The sequence below is a fragment of the Centruroides sculpturatus genome, unplaced genomic scaffold (genome assembly GCF_000671375.1).
Source record: "Centruroides sculpturatus isolate CEXI.00-Female unplaced genomic scaffold, Cexi_2.0 scaffold787, whole genome shotgun sequence".
Lineage (NCBI taxonomy): Eukaryota > Metazoa > Arthropoda > Arachnida > Scorpiones > Buthidae > Centruroides > Centruroides sculpturatus.
The window spans coordinates 273,543-290,837 of NW_019384977.1; the positions used below are offsets into that span (position 1 = coordinate 273,543).

General features: G+C 26.8%; 1 protein-coding gene across 2 annotated transcripts in view; it reads right to left on the reverse strand.

Moving 5' to 3' along the window:
- Window positions 1-1,939: 1,939 nt before the first annotated feature.
- LOC111632701 (uncharacterized protein CG10915-like) overlaps window positions 1,940-17,295 on the reverse strand; it is a 25,373-nt gene continuing 10,017 nt past the window's right edge. Inside the window, exons 4-6 of one of the 2 annotated variants that reach the window (XM_023377201.1) lie at window positions 16,154-16,438; window positions 9,711-11,191; window positions 1,940-2,379 (exon numbers count right to left, since the gene is read on the reverse strand). In XM_023377201.1, coding sequence (XP_023232969.1) covers window positions 9,860-11,191; window positions 16,154-16,438 — 1,617 coding nt within the window. In that variant the 3' untranslated portion in view covers window positions 1,940-2,379; window positions 9,711-9,859. The remainder of the gene's footprint in view (window positions 2,380-9,710; window positions 11,192-16,153; window positions 16,439-17,295) is intronic. The other variant, XM_023377202.1, reaches the window with a different exon arrangement.

A 17,295-nucleotide genomic window follows, 5' to 3' on the forward strand; every position in this document is an offset into this window, starting at 1 on the left:
TTATTCTTACAAAGTTTTGTATTTGAATCTTTCTCAGCACCAATATGAGTCACTCATTACTAAATGACAAGGACTTGTGAGTAGAATTGTTATTTAAAATGTTGTTCACTATTCATAATTCTGATGCACATCTGATAAAAGCATTAATCGTGTAAAATCACGTATTTTATACAACGAATAATTTATACCTTCAATATTTTTATATTACCATTTTTTGTTTATGATGTTTTTTATTGTTTGGCAATATTTGAAGTTACAGATTCATAAAATTTTATCTGAAACAAAAGTGACATTTATTATTCTATATGCAATAATATTAAAAATTAAATAAATGCAACATATAAAAGTTTGTATGAATTCAATCTCTTATTAAAAAAGAATATTTGCACATTTCTATTTATTGCATTGCTTGGATTATTATTCCAAATATATATATTATATATATATATGAGCTTAAAGTGGTGTATACAACTGTGTGTATATTTTCTGAATACAGAATTTATATTGTATGTTATCCAGTACACCATGCACGTTCAATACAAACAAATAACATCTATCATTTAAGACGTTAACAAATTTTTACATGGCAATTAAAGGAGTCTATTTTGGGAAAATGATTTTCATAGACACTAAAGACTACAAAAATGTTAAAGATATTTTCAGGTAAAATTATGATAAGCTGGCATTTTCTGGTCAAGAATTTTCTGTAAGGCTCTTTTAAATATCTTGAAGAGCAAAATAGAATATCCAACAAATATCGCTGTATCACCTTGGTCCGGTAACCTAAATAAAGTCAAACAATTTTGTATTTTTGAGTGAGTTTTTATAACATTAAAATATTTATTTGATATGAAATAACAATTCTTAAAACTATTTTAATAGTAATATTTATAAATGTACATTATCTATTATCGCTAAGATTTAATGTTAAATACCAGTTTAAAAATACAGATTTAATTAAATTTAGAAAAGTAATTAAGCTACTGTTAGAAACAATTAAAAATAATTATGTATAATTTACTTTAATAATAAAGTATTTTTAATTAATGTGCTTTCTTACCACACCGGGTTGTATATACTCCAAACCAACAACTACCTACAATTAACCATTAACCGGTGCGAAATTCTTTAAAATCGGCGAACGTTTTCGATTCCCCTCCTGGGATCTTCTTCAGGCTTACTTCTTTATAGCTTTCGTTATAACCGGATTCTTTAATTCGAATGTTTTTGAAAAAACGNAGAATTAAATTTATATTAATAAATGGAAATTACAAACTATATTCTTTTGTATTTCTAGATATTAAATAAACTTATTTTTGAATAAACCTATATGCTCTAATAAGTATGAATATACTAATTCAATTATAAAAAAAAAGCATTCCAATATAATTCATTTAAAATCAATAAGAAAACCAATTATAAAAAATTACAATGTATATATCTTAAAAATATTAAGACATAGTTTGAGACTTCATTTGTATTATCAAATTAGAAAAAAGTAACAGAGCCAGAGGCTTTCATTGTTTGTAAAACAAAACATCCTTTACCAGTCTCATTAATTACTTATTTTCGTCACTTTATAAAACAACACTGTTTATTCTTACAAAGTTTTGTATTTGAATCTTTCTCAGCACCAATATGAGTCACTCATTACTAAATGACAAGGACTTGTGAGTAGAATTGTTATTTAAAATGTTGTTCACTATTCATAATTCTGATGCACATCTGATAAAAGCATTAATCGTGTAAAATCACGTATTTTATACAACGAATAATTTATACCTTCAATATTTTTATATTACCATTTTTTGTTTATGATGTTTTTTATTGTTTGGCAATATTTGAAGTTACAGATTCATAAAATTTTATCTGAAACAAAAGTGACATTTATTATTCTATATGCAATAATATTAAAAATTAAATAAATGCAACATATAAAAGTTTGTATGAATTCAATCTCTTATTAAAAAAGAATATTTGCACATTTCTATTTATTGCATTGCTTGGATTATTATTCCAAATATATATATTATATATATATATATGAGCTTAAAGTGGTGTATACAACTGTGTGTATATTTTCTGAATACAGAATTTATATTGTATGTTATCCAGTACACCATGCACGTTCAATACAAACAAATAACATCTATCATTTAAGACGTTAACAAATTTTTACATGGCAATTAAAGGAGTCTATTTTGGGAAAATGATTTTCATAGACACTAAAGACTACAAAAATGTTAAAGATATTTTCAGGTAAAATTATGATAAGCTGGCATTTTCTGGTCAAGAATTTTCTGTAAGGCTCTTTTAAATATCTTGAAGAGCAAAATAGAATATCCAACAAATATCGCTGTATCACCTTGGTCCGGTAACCTAAATAAAGTCAAACAATTTTGTATTTTTGAGTGAGTATTTATAACATTAAAATATTTATTTGATATGAAATAACAATTCTTAAAACTATTTTAATAGTAATATTTATAAATGTACATTATCTATTATCGCTAAGATTTAATGTTAAATACCAGTTTAAAAATACAGATTTAATTAAATTTAGAAAAGTAATTAAGCTACTGTTAGAAACAATTAAAAATAATTATGTATAATTTACTTTAATAATAAAGTATTTTTAATTAATGTGCTTTCTTACCACACCGGGTTGTATATANTTGTTAGGCTTAACATCGATGAAAATTCAACACAAAGTTGGTTAATAGCGATATACTAATATACTAATTACATGGGATATACTAATATACTATACTAATAATGTATTTTTTTCATTCTTTTCGGTTATCCGATTTTTCAGTTATCCGACCAACCTGAGTACCCAATTGAGTCGGATAATCAATGCTCTACTGTATTTAAATGAGGAAAGAATACTAAATAAAGCTGAAGTTGAGACTCAAATTTGGGGGAGAATTATAGACTCAAATTTGGGGAAGAATTATAGACTCAAATTTGGGGGAGAAAGGAGAGAAAGGCCAAAAGATAAAAAAATAGTAAGAAAGATTAAATAGACTTTCTGTCATGCAAATAGGGACCCTTAATTTTCCAACCTTCCTCACTTCTTTATCTTTTGTCCTTTCTCTCCTTTCCCCGCATTTGTGTCTATAATCCTTTGAGTCCTAACTCCAGTTTATTTAATATTCCTTTCAGCATTGCATGATTTGGCTACCTTGCGCCAAAGTTGGCTACCCTGTTTTTAGTTTGGCATAAAAAATATCATTTGATGCATTGGCTACTTTTTGGGCTACATATTATTTATAAATATATTAGACGAATAAAAATGCACTTTAAAATGGTGTTTTGTCTTTTTTTATTAATTAGAGACCCAAATAAAACAAATATTTGTGTTTTTCAAATAAATTTTTGTTTGTCTCCTTTATAATAAATGCATTTATCTATTTCTAAGTAAAAATTGAAAGTGTCCGTAGAAGAAATTTTTTAAAATATCCTTTCTCGTGATAAAGTTTTAATACTTATTACTATAATCTAGATATGTTTCCTTTATGAATCCTTAAATATACTTGTATATTTAAGGATTGGGTCACAAATATATTATATATACTTGTGGCCCAAACTCCATGACTTCTTCCAATGTGGCCCAGAGGAACAAAAAGGTTGGACACCCCTGCTGTATAGCTTGAGTGTTTTGTACAAATAAAATGTTTGTTGTTTGCAGTACCAAGTGTCTTAGTGGTAAATTTTGGTACTAAAGTTTTTTTTAAGGAAATGTCTTCTACACATTCTCAAATATCACTATACCATATCTGATTGAATCCAAACAGGAGTACTTTAATTACAATCATCTAGTGTATATAAAATAGATACCACCATCTCTAAAGAATGGTGCTTTATCTATCCTGTTTTAAATAATTATAAAATTAATTACATGCATTTTAAATTGCATTTGACTTCTCATTATTGAACTATTTTATTGAAAAACAGGAAATTGCTCACAGTAGTGAAAAAGATTTCAAAAATATAAAGAAAAAAAAATAAATTATACAACAATTATTATTGAATATTATGATAGGCATATAATCGAAAAAGCAAATAATTTAGTTTCTGAATATATTATCTTTATATTTTAATTAAAAATAATATCTCTGTAATTATCCAATAATATTTAAAATAAAATAAAATTTGGTTTTATTAAGCTTGTAAAGTTCGTGATAATTTTTAACACAAAGTTTGCAATATTTTTAATACAGTTTCACAAGTCTAATGGTTTTATAGGAAACAATTCACTAGTAAAAAACTGTTTTTTAGTCTGTTTATTTTAAAAAAATCAATACTTTGGGGTTATTATTCATTCTCAAAGTTTTCTTAAATAAGAAAAACTCAATAATTAAAACATAATCGATATTTCACAGTTAAAATTTTAAATTTTATTCAAAAAAATACCATGAAATGTTCTAGTTCTTGATGTTTTCCAATTTTTATTTTCTTGAAATTCAAGATGATCTACTGTTCCATGATCATTTGATTTTTAAAGTAAACAAACTGTTAAAAAAGCAGTTTATTTTTCTCAGTTGTTCTAATACTATGAAAAAAAGGTAAAAATAAAAGTTTGTTTCTTTTCAAAATTAATGAGATTCATAAGGGAAAAAAACAAGGTTAAAATGTAAACCTAACTACAGTCAAAACAGGATGTTGACTGTTGTTGAGAAAATTCAAAACCTTAAAAAATGGCTTATATTTTATGAAATATCATATTTTATCTTTTAAAAGCTCCCATGTCATCTGTGGAAATAATATTTGACTTTGGTGTAAGTTCTCTGCCTGTTGGAATTAGAATTAATTTCATCCCAGCTAGAAACCATTTTGTATTATCTGAGTTTTAGAAATACATTATTTATTGTTTGATTGCAATTTAATTGAAAAATTGCTATGATGAATCTACTCTTTTTTGAGAGCATTTAATCATATTTTCTTTTGACATGTAATCAACTATAGACTTTGTCACTATGGATAGATTTATTTGCAAATTCTTGCCATTTGCTTGCTTCCTTTTTGATTCTTTCTTTTTAATATTTATATTGTTAATTATTAACATTGCTCGTTAATTTTTTTACTTCTATTAGCTTTTTACTACTACTTAGATTTTGAAGCATTATTTAGGTTAGGTTTGGGTTATTTTAGTTTTAATTAGATTTTCTGTTTATAGTTAATATATATAAAAAGTAAATTAATATAAGTTACTTTTTTCAAATTTAACCATTATTATTATTTGCTTAAATTCACACCTATGCTCTAATTATTAAATCTGTTTTTTTTAGTTTACTTTTTTTATTTCTCCCCTTTGAATATTTTAAAAAATAAGGAAGGGATTGCAACAAAATTGTAACTGATACTGCTTAAATCATTACTAATTTATCATCTAAATATATGGAAAAAACTAATGTAAATGTATTATATGTGTTATTTTAACGATTATATAATAATAATGTCTATCATTTTCTAAATGATTTAGATGCTAATGACATGTCCATCATATAATCAGAAATTCAAATATTTGCTTCAATTTGTATTACTTGAGAACTGTTTTATTGCACAAAGTTTGAATTCATAATTTTGATCCATATTTAGATAAGATGTAGCTTTCCTTCTAAACATGAGAGGAGAGCTTACAAAAAAATTATTATTTATATTATAATACTAATTTAAGTAAACATAAATTAAGAAACATTGGAATAAAAACAAATAGAATTAATTCAGGATTCAGTTTCATCTAAACTGAAACTATTTTAAAACTGAAATGAAATATATATACACACATAATCAAATTTATAATAATTATAAAAAAATATAGATTAATAAATTTTGAATTTGAATAATTAATCTGATTTCATATTTCAAATAGTTTGATAAATATAGTAGATGTGCATATATGAAAATTTTAATCAATATAAATTTTGAGCTATTTCTCTCTCTCTCTTTTTTTTTAATAATAAAAATTAACTCAAACCATTGATGTTTAAAATAAGATTTAAATAATATCCAAACTGATATCATGTGACTTTTTTTGAATTAGTTTGAACAACTGTACAATAATAACAAATTATTAATTTACACATTATAAAATAATTTATTTATTGAATATAAACTTATATTCAATAATTAAATTAATAAATATTTGTTAAATATATCATACCTTCAATATTTCATTATAAATGCATTGTAAAAACAATGTATTTTCATAACACGTAGTATATTTTTATGATTTTATAAAATTATTTTGCTATTAAGTTTTGCCATCTAACAAATATATTTAATATATATTATAAAAGAAAGTTTTAAACACAGACAAAACACCTATACCAGAATAACTCAAAGTAACATATTTTTACTAACATTTTCATCTGTTTATAACAGACATCTTCAGGTATAAATGGATGAAAATGTTAGTAAATGTGTTAATTTGAGGTATGCTGATGTAGATGTTTTGTCTGTTTAAATTAATATAACCCAGTATTGGAAAGTTATTGATAAAAGAAAGCTTACTATTACTGTTTGATACCACTAGTCGACTTCCTAATCTTGACGAGATTTACAAAAATATGTCACTGCCATTCATCAAATTCCTTTCTCAATTTGTAACATTTAAATTTTTCATCAATATAAAAAAAATTAATATATTATATAGTGAGGCATTATCTGAATTGAATAATCTTTCCTACTATATAATTAATTTCTTTAATTAGAATATAATTAAAATTGTTACATGAAAAATATGGTTTTTGTAACATTTGAATCATTAGGTTACGTAATATTAGGCTTTCTAACTAATGTACTATATTAAAATTTCACTTATTCAAAAATCAATATATATATACTTTATAATTTAAATTATTATAAAATAAAACTTATAATTAGTTATAAAACTAAAAAATATATAATAAAAAATTTTTAACATAATCAGTTCTCAATTTTCTTTCATCTTAACTGATAAAATGTTGAATTATAAAACTATAAAATGAGAAAACTGAATAGTCTGTGTAAATTAAATTGATTTAATTAAAATATCATATAATTAATCATTCAGTCATGTATAAAATATGATTAAAATAAGCATTTCTTTTACATATAAAATAAAAATTTATTATCTATAAAAATATGTATTTCAGGAATTATTTTATTATATAAATTTTCTTTGGAAATTCTTTTAAAATTAAATATAAATTATATTAATCATCATCTGATGACAAGATAAATAACAGGAAATAAACTAGTCTGATCTTTGTCACTACAATTTCCTTGAAAATTTTTTTCTTTTGAAATATTCTCTTTCATTATTAAAAAGTGTTGAAAAACATGAATCAAAGAAATTAAAAACAAATATTTTCTAATTGTTAGTGATACTTCCAATAACAACTTGAAAAATAGTTAAATATTAAAAAAGTGATTATATGATCATGTAAATAATTCACATGGTTCTTTAACTGTTTAATATATTTTTATAAAACTGACTTTTAAAAATTTAAATTAATAAAAAAATGTGTATTTTTATTTGGAGTACATAACAAAGAATTTATGTTAACTCTAAGAAGGTGAATCTATATTTTTTGAAAAACTAAAATAACTATGAATATATTTAATATCATATGAAAAATACTATATTGCATTGATTTTGTGCAATGTAAAAAACATTAAATAATAAACATTAATAATTACCATATATAATAATGTTTTCAGTATTCTAAGCCAATAATACCCAAACATTAGCCCTTGGGCTAAATCTGACTCTCAAATGTATTTGACATATTATTCGGGGATACTTTTTTGTACACTGTATATGGAATATACAAAATATTTCAGGCTCATTTACTTATATTTTATGTGCAATTTGACCCACCAATTGAAAAGTTTGGGCACCATTGTTCTAAACTTGTAGAAAAATTATTTGCCATTATGAAAGAAATAAAAATTCAAAAATTGAAATCCAAATTACCAATGAAATCTATAGGATGTCCAAAAATTATTTGTACAACTTTCGTCTGTTATAATGAACAATCAAGTGTAACAATTCATGTGGAATTTTACAGAGAAACTTAACCAAATTTGATTGTATTAAGTTTTGACAAGTTTCTTTTTTTTTTTTCAGAAATTCATATGCACTTATCCAAAATAAATGCAGAGGAGAAAGCACAGTGTGTTGAATGGTTTATCAAAACCAAATCACACACAAGTCTGACAAAGAAGTGTTTGGCAGCATTTGGAGTATTGACTGGACATTTTGCAAATCATTAATTTAATGGTGCATATATTGAATGTCTAACATTGCTACTTTGGAAAATATAGATGCTAAAAATTCTTGTTTAATAATTCTAAATGTGCCATTGTAAATTTTGTTAAAGGATAAAGTTATACAGATAATTTTCAGACACCCTATAAAATATCTTTTGATTTGAATTTTTTGTGAAAGGTTAACAGAAAATTCAAAATCAATCAAATAAAAGCAATTGAGAATCAAAATTTGATATTACTTCTAGCATAAAACTTAATGTGCCCACAAGTTATTCATTTATTAATGTATACAAACACACAAGATTATTATATGACTTCTGATATTTGGAACTACTTATTCCTAAAAATATTTGCCAGATGAACTGTAAATGCATGGAAATACATTCTATTTTGAATACCCTGAAGGATTTGTAATGGTTTTCAATAAGTATTTTATAGTAATAAACAGTGAACAGTGGTATCATTTCATTAACTTTTAAATGTATAGTAAAAATGTACTAATCTTTAACTTCAGTCTAACAGTATTAATGCAAAAGAGCCTGCTTTACCCCCGGCCCCATACAAGCTCTTGATGGCTCTGATAACAATTAATTCATAATCATATCATAAACAGATATTTAGTGTGTCTCTTATATTAGCATTGATGCACAACCTTATTTGTATATTTAATTAAAACTTATATAATATCTCAAAAATTCTGTCTGCATTCATTTCTATAAAAAATGGCAAATAATTTTTCAATATCTGTATATACTAGTCTGTATTGATATCATTGATTATAATGATATGTCCAGATACCTTGCAACAAATCAATGATGATAATTTCATTTAAATTTTTAAGCTTTCAGTAATTTTCATTGGTCTATATTTCAACAATATTATTAAACAATAGTACTTTTATATTTTATATAATTTTAGTTTAGATTAAACTACTGTATTAAAATGTAATGCAACATCTGTGGTATTCAAAAACATTTAATTTCAATTTAACAAGCATGATTTTAAAATTAACAACTGCAAAGCAAAAGAAAAAAAAAAAAAAACACTGTCAAGCTTTATACATTGCCACATGCACATATCAAACATTTCAGAAAAGAAAACAATTAGATGAAAATTTTAAGCTGATTTTTACAATATTAAAATTATAATTAAATTCAAAATTAACTAATTTCATAACAATAATAATTAGTGAAATAATTTAAAATAGTATGATTACGTATTAAGAATAACAAATGTATTTAAGTTTTGTAAAATTTCTAAAGCATTTATAAGATAAATGACACTATAATATATTAAATTTGCAATATCACAAGCAGCACAAAATTAAAACAAAATTCAAATCATAATTTCATTATCATGCAAAAGTCAATTCAGTTTAACAAAAAAAAAAAAAAAAAAAAAAAAAAAAAAAAAAAAAAAAAAAAAAAAAAAAATAAACAGAAATTACACACTTTTTCTTATATCAAATATACTTCAAACATGCTATTGATAAAAATTATTGTTGTCTGAACGGAGTATTTTAAAATAGCTGTCATGCATTCATATATGTAAAAAAAACTTTATACATAAAAATTATAATTCAAAACAAAAATAATTTAAGTCATGTTTCCTCTTGTATATTACACTGGCCATCATCAGACTTAATTGATACCATAGATACTAGAAGTTCCTGAAAATCAACTAATTCTTGTCCAAACACATCAACACCAACAAAATTTTCAGCATTAGATACATTCTTAATGCATGTTTTTGTTTTAGTTTCATTGAAATATCTAATGTCGGCATTTTCACCCACCTGGGTGCCTGTCTTATGATCTTCGTCAGTCGATACTGGAGTCCCTGGTATTTGTGCAATTCCACTTGTTACTTCGGGAGTAGCAACTTTTGTAATAGCAACACCAAAACGTGTACCTGAAACAAGAGGTTTCTGAATCTTTTGTTCTAATGAAGATTCAGAAGCATTATCGTTTCGAGGTGGCACTGGAGGTTTTGCATCCTTTTTCAACTGAGATGTTAATACTGGTTTGTTAGGTGGTATGGGTGGTGGCGTACCTCGTCCAATTGGAGGAGTTTTTTTAGTAGCCAAAATAGGTGCACTTCCAGAAAGATGAACCATAACTTTGCCTCCTTGGCTAGTAGTGAATATTTTAGTTCCTGCAGGACGAGGTCCGGCCTGATTACTATCGTTCGCAACTGCTTGCTGTTCTGATGCAGCAACAGCATAAACTAAGTTTTGTACTATATTTGTAGTACTAGATGGTTGGATATTTTCAGCAGATACATCAGAAGATACAGGTGAAACAGATCTTGGTGGAAGTACTGGAGATGATTTTTTAGCAGCCCCTTTAAGTGCAGGATTTTGTGGGGATGTTAATGTTGTTACATTTTGTCCGGAAGCAGTTGAAACAACAGTCGCCGATACTGGAGCATTAATTAATGGTTTCGGTGGAGAATTTATTGGAGTAGCTGCTTTCATTGGAATTTGTGGAACGAGACCTGGAGGTTTCATAGGTGTAGCAGGAGCTGGACCAATCTTAGGGCTAACTGCTCTTGCAACTCCCCGAGGTGGACTAACCGCAGGAGATACTGTTGGAATAACTCTAATTGCCGGAGGAGTAGAAACCATTGTGACAACAGTACTTCTTACTCCTTCTCCAAGATGCATCGGAGAGCTACTAACAACTGTCCTTTCACCAAATCCTTGCATTTGTTTGCGTAAAATTTCCATTTCTTCTTGTAATTTTTCTATTTCAAATGTAAGTTCTTGATTTTTCATTTCAGCTGTTGTAACTTGATCTTTATAGTGTTCTCTTTCTGAATCAAATTCAATCAGCTGTCGTTCCATTTCAGCTTCCATTTGAAGAGATTTTTTACTTTCCTCCTCTAAACCTTCTACCATATCTGCTATTCTTCCTTTTTCATCACTAAGGAGCTAAAGATTTAAATTATATTGTAATAAATAAGATGAAAATTAATTACTTTTAATTGTATTTAAAATTATTAAGTTTCTAAATTAGAAAATGAAAATTTAATAAATAATTTCGAATTTGATTGTTAAAATTTGTTAATGATTGATTTTAATCTTTGTTTAACTATTTAAAAATAAAAAAAAATACATTAAAATAGAATTTTAACAATCATGAAAAATACACAGAATTCTAATTTCTTATTTATTACAGTAGATATCAAATACTAATTCACAATGGTCATCCATATAATAACTAACTTCTTACTCCTAACTTCAATTTATTAATATATATATTTAGCAGTAAATAAATAAGCTATAATTTTAAAAATCAAAACTTATTCTTTCAATAATACATTTTATAAGTACTGTACATATATAATATATACTGTATGTGATACAGTTGTAGATAACATAATTATTAGTATTTTTTGTAAATATTTGATTTTTGAAAAAAATTGTAGGTAGCATGAGAAAAGCCTGCTTTTTGTGTGTGTGTGTGTGATTGGTTCCTTGAAACTGGAAACTCAAAAAACACCTCTAGTCACTGAAAGTCACCTATATAATATATATTGCCAAATAATCTACTGGATTTTATCATGCTATATTTTAAAACTACTTAATAATCAGAATCAAATCAATTTGTCTATAGGTAGAGAGTTAGGCACATATGTGCACACACATGTACTGTACTTCCTGAATTAAACCCTGAGGAATGGATTTGTTAAAAATAAATTTCAGACTCAAATAAATCCTGGAATCAAAAAGCATGGAAAGCATTTTGAAGTAATGCAAAGTATAAAATAATGTAGTTTAGTAATAGCTAGGTAAGAAATTTAACTAAAATTTCACTTCTCAGATTCACTGAAGTTTGTCATTGTAAATTTCCATGAATTTTCCATGTTATCATCAAAAATCTCCAGTGTCCTAATATTGTTAGATTCAGAGCTTGTTCTGTATTTACAGAAAAATTAAATTCATAATACAGCAATAATATAATGTTCTTTGTATGGTCAATGACTCACCTAAATGTCAAATTTCCAGCAAAACACTCAAAATCAACATTCGAACATTTTTGGCCATTCATTAATCAGCCTTCATCAGAAAAAGTCAAACAAAAATAACTGTTCTATTTATAGAATGTTGCGCATTGTACACATAATTTTTTAAGTAACTTTTTTAAAATCAATTTGAACATTGGCTGTGATATATATTAGGCAATGTATAATTTCCTTTAAGAGTGTAAATAATACTTCCATGCATTTGGTATGGGAATGTAATCTGTGTTGATGCATGTTCCTCCTATGTCAGTCCTGTAGATTTCTGAGGCATCTAATGTTCTTATATGTTGTCTGTCGAAAATCTTATGTATTAGGGTTGCCTCTTTGGGCATACTGGGCCAGGACCGTACTGATGTTTCCTTTTGCCACATCATACCTGTGATATCGTAACTGGGCTTGTAACGATCTGTATGTGGAACCAATGTATGTTAGTGTCCAGTTGAACCTGTCATCATGTAGTGGGATGTGATAAACTCCAGATGCTCTAGCATCATCAGTTTCATCCTTTGCGTTAGATAAAATGTTAAATGTTATCTAACGAATGTTGAATTTGGGTGTTTTGCTGGAAATTTGACATTTAAGTGAGAGTTTATGTATCATTCCAGTTTATTTTGTGGTTTTTATACAATCAATGACAAAAGCAAATCACCATCTCATACCAATCAGTGTAAAGATGATGCCACAGAGTCAAATTTAACAATGCATAATCAAGACTATATCAATCAAATATCATTATTAACTTTCGATCTAATCCACATTACCAAGCTGCTCAGTTTGGTCAATTGTGCCCAATGTACTGTACATATTCACACTACAAGTAATGCACAAGTCTTTGTCTGGTACATAAAACACAATAGATAAATATTTGATAGGACTGCAAATGGTTTGGTAATATAAATTGGGCTTTAATGGCAAGAGTCAATAGTGAGACAAGTTGACCGCCTGTGAATCAAAGATAACAAAATACCACCTCTAGGACAATCAACAGAATGCACCAACCCAACTCTGACCTGAAATGTATAAACTGATAAAAATTAATGCTAGACTTTAATATATAAATTTAATTGATATTAAATGGATAAGTGTGAATGTGCTCATCTACAACTGCATATATTATCAAAAATACATAGCACACAACCCTCAATTATTTTTAATGGATGTTCACTGAGCATTCAATAAGCACTAGACTTGAGTGAACTAAAGGTTGATTTACAATATACATCTGGCTGGTGGCAAGAAACCAGCTGTCACTGGACTGACAATAACTTCCTTTATATATTTGTCACTATCCATTTTGTTGGCAGTAATTATTAACTTAAAGTTGGTGGTGGCTAGATGAGACAGTTAAGGCATCAGCCTACTACTACTCTGAAAATCTGGGATTGAATTTGAGTGAGCAAATCTCCAAGAATTTTTAATAGGCAGTATGTCCTCTCATTCACCACCCAGCTGCTGCCATTGCGAGCCTGACCAAATCCTTGATGGATATGGAAAAAGGCCTGCTTTATGCCTATATTTGAAAATACAAAAATTGATTAACACCGAAAGCAACAGTGCTTAACAACTGGCAACTGACTGCTCCCACTAGACACTTGTGACCAGGAACAGAGACACTGATAGGCAAAACTTTCTCGCCAAAGATGGTGACCAAGATGGCAGCCAACAACTGTTGGTGATGGTTCTTGTGAATGACAATTGATGTAAGTACAGCCGTTAAAAATTCACAATACATTGTTTCATTGATCTGTCATTGGTGACAGTCAGTAGTCTGTTCTGTCAGATGTATATCGTAAATCAGCCTTAATCTGCTCAAAAAGTGAGTACTCAGCTTCTGATAAAACATATTTCCAAATGCACTCTTTGATTTGATGAATTTTAATGCCTTGGAAAATTCCTACATTACAAATGAAACTTTTCACATCCACTGCATCAATTAATCAATTATTTTCAATAAAAGCATGTAAAATTAACACAATATAGCAATTTCCACAAAAATTTCCACAACTGCTATGAATCTTGCCTCTTCAAACTGCACTTTCTACTCAAAAGTTCATGGATTTCTGAAAGTAGAAAGTAGAAAGTGCTGTCCAACTCTAAATTATTGAGTTGAAATAAAACAAGTAAAAGGCAAAACCATATTTGAAACAAGACTATGTCTCGGAGATGGAATCACTTTGATGCTCAAGGTATGTCTCGTACTCATTCTCCTATCTTCTTTGATATCGCTGCTTTTGGGCACAATCATTCAAACTTTGCCGGCCACGACCACAAGATCGTCCACGATGCATCTTTGATGAAATTAACTTATCTAATTTCAAAATTTCTCTCTGTTGCATGTCAGCCCAGGTTGAATTTTTGTCGATGTGTAACAAAAAAGTTCCCGTTTTTGAAAAAAATAATCGTGGCTATTGTATCATCCGAAATTATTTTTTTATTTTGCACAAACAATATGCAGTTCAACCCGATTATAACGTCATCGAATGTAATGACAATCCTAATATAACATCAAATTTTTATCGGTCCTACGATTTTACTACACTAATGTTAAAAAAAAAAAACCCCACTTGTAACGACAACCTAAAACAGTTTTAACGTCATATTTGAAGAACTCATAAATTTACAAAATTAGCTTAGAAATTTTATTTAACATAGAAGAAACTACGTGTTCGGTCCTAAGGTCAGAGTTCACTTCTTAGAACGACTGCGGGTGGTACTCTCCCCTACCTGACTTCGCTGGGGTGAGGTGGCTGTTTTGCCTGTTTGTAGAAGAGGGTCGCCATTTTGTATTTTATTTTGACTCTATTCTTGGTCCCGACTACCTACGAGTCTGGATTTTTTTTTATGTGCAAATGATTTGAGCACCTAATACTCTGTGCCAAATATCAACTCTCGACTTGTACTCCTTCATACCTCTATGCTGGTAAGAACGAGTGGCAGTACGATTTTATAAACAAGACATAGTCTTGTCAATTATAAATATTTTCAAATACTGAGCACGGAAACATTATGGTTAAGTTCCTAAGTTGAAAGCTTATTAACTTATTAGGAAAACTCAATTTGGAGATGGTGAGTTTGAAGCAGAAGATGGTAGTAAAGATCCTTATTCCAACAATGCATTCTAACAATCGAACTGGAAGAAACTGAATCAAGTTAACTATGAAAACATTAATTATTTCAAATGTTGTAGCTGTAGCCATAAATAGAGTTAATAAACAATTTTGATAGTTCTAAAAATGTACAAGTAACTGAAGTATTTCTTTCAATTTTTACCCACTTTTCTCCTGTTACAATGTAATCAGCTCTGGGGATTCATAAATTTAGAAATGAACCCACTGGAATTTAATCATGGAAATATGATATATGTGTATAGTCATATTCCTTTAATATTAATTTGTTGAAAATACTTTGTACAATAGAAACTACTAGTTATACTGGTTATATCTAAATTAATAGTTCTGGAATCAAAGATCAGATGGAAGTCCAGGTATAGTAACTGGCAACATGTCCCACTTCAGGCTGATTCTTTTCTTCCAGAACTTTCTAAATTATTAAAATATATTGTTAAATCAATATTTGTCTTATTTAAAATTTTAATAAACTGGTGAACTATTACTTTAATGTCATCAAGTGAAATGAATGACTTATTATTCAAAGTTTCACCAATGATTTATTATTTAATAGTAACTAACAAATTATTATTATTTTTATAAAACACTTAATCATGTGAACTATATCTTCAAAGGTCTGTAAGTAATACAATAATGTAAACACATAATAATAAATTTAAATTATAGACTTAAAAATATTTCAATATGATAATTATTAAAAATAAACTTGATAAACTAAATAAATCTAATAATAATTTTACTTCAGTTAATTCTTCATTTCTCTGTCGTTCCTCAAGCAACCTCAAGATCAGACGTTTTCTTTCTGCTAATAATAATAATACAATTTGTTTCTGTCTGTTTCGTTCTTCTTCAATACTTTCATTTAAACGTTTGATATCCTTTTCTAATTTTCTATTTTGCTGTCTTTCAAACTCTACTTCTTGATGTAATCTTTCTCTTTCTTTTTCTAGCATATAAGTAACATCATCTCCTTGAGCTGTATCTTGTGCATGTTTACGTTTTTCATCTTCTAATTCAACAACAAGCTAGAACATACAAAAAAGATTTATAAAAGTTAAACAGAATTTAATTTAATATAACATTTAATATAAACTTAATTATTAGATTATTCTTTATAAAACACTACTAAAGTTAAAGATTCCACAAATATATTTAATTAAAACTTATATAATATCTCAAAAATTCTGTCTGCATTCATTTCTATAAAAAATGGCAAATAATTTTTCAATATCTGTATATACTAGTCTGTATTGATATCATTGATTATAATGATATGTCCAGATACCTTGCAACAAATCAATGATGATAATTTCATTTAAATTTTTAAGCTTTCAGTAATTTTCATTGGTCTATATTTCAACAATATTATTAAACAATAGTACTTTTATATTTTATATAATTTTAGTTTAGATTAAACTACTGTATTAAAATGTAATGCAACATCTGTGGTATTCAAAAACATTTAATTTCAATTTAACAAGCATGATTTTAAAATTAACAACTGCAAAGCAAAAGAAAAAAAAAAAAAAACACTGTCAAGCTTTATACATTGCCACATGCACATATCAAACATTTCAGAAAAGAAAACAATTAGATGAAAATTTTAAGCTGATTTTTACAATATTAAAATTATAATTAAATTCAAAATTAACTAATTTCATAACAATAATAATTAGTGAAATAATTTAAAATAGTATGATTACGTATTAAGAATAACAAATGTATTTAAGTTTTGTAAAATTTCTAAAGCATTTATAAGATAAATGACACTATAATATATTAAATTTGCAATATCACAAGCAGCACAAAATTAAAACAAAATTCAAATCATAATTTCATTATCATGCAAAAGTCAATTCAGTTTAACAAAAAAAAAAAAAAA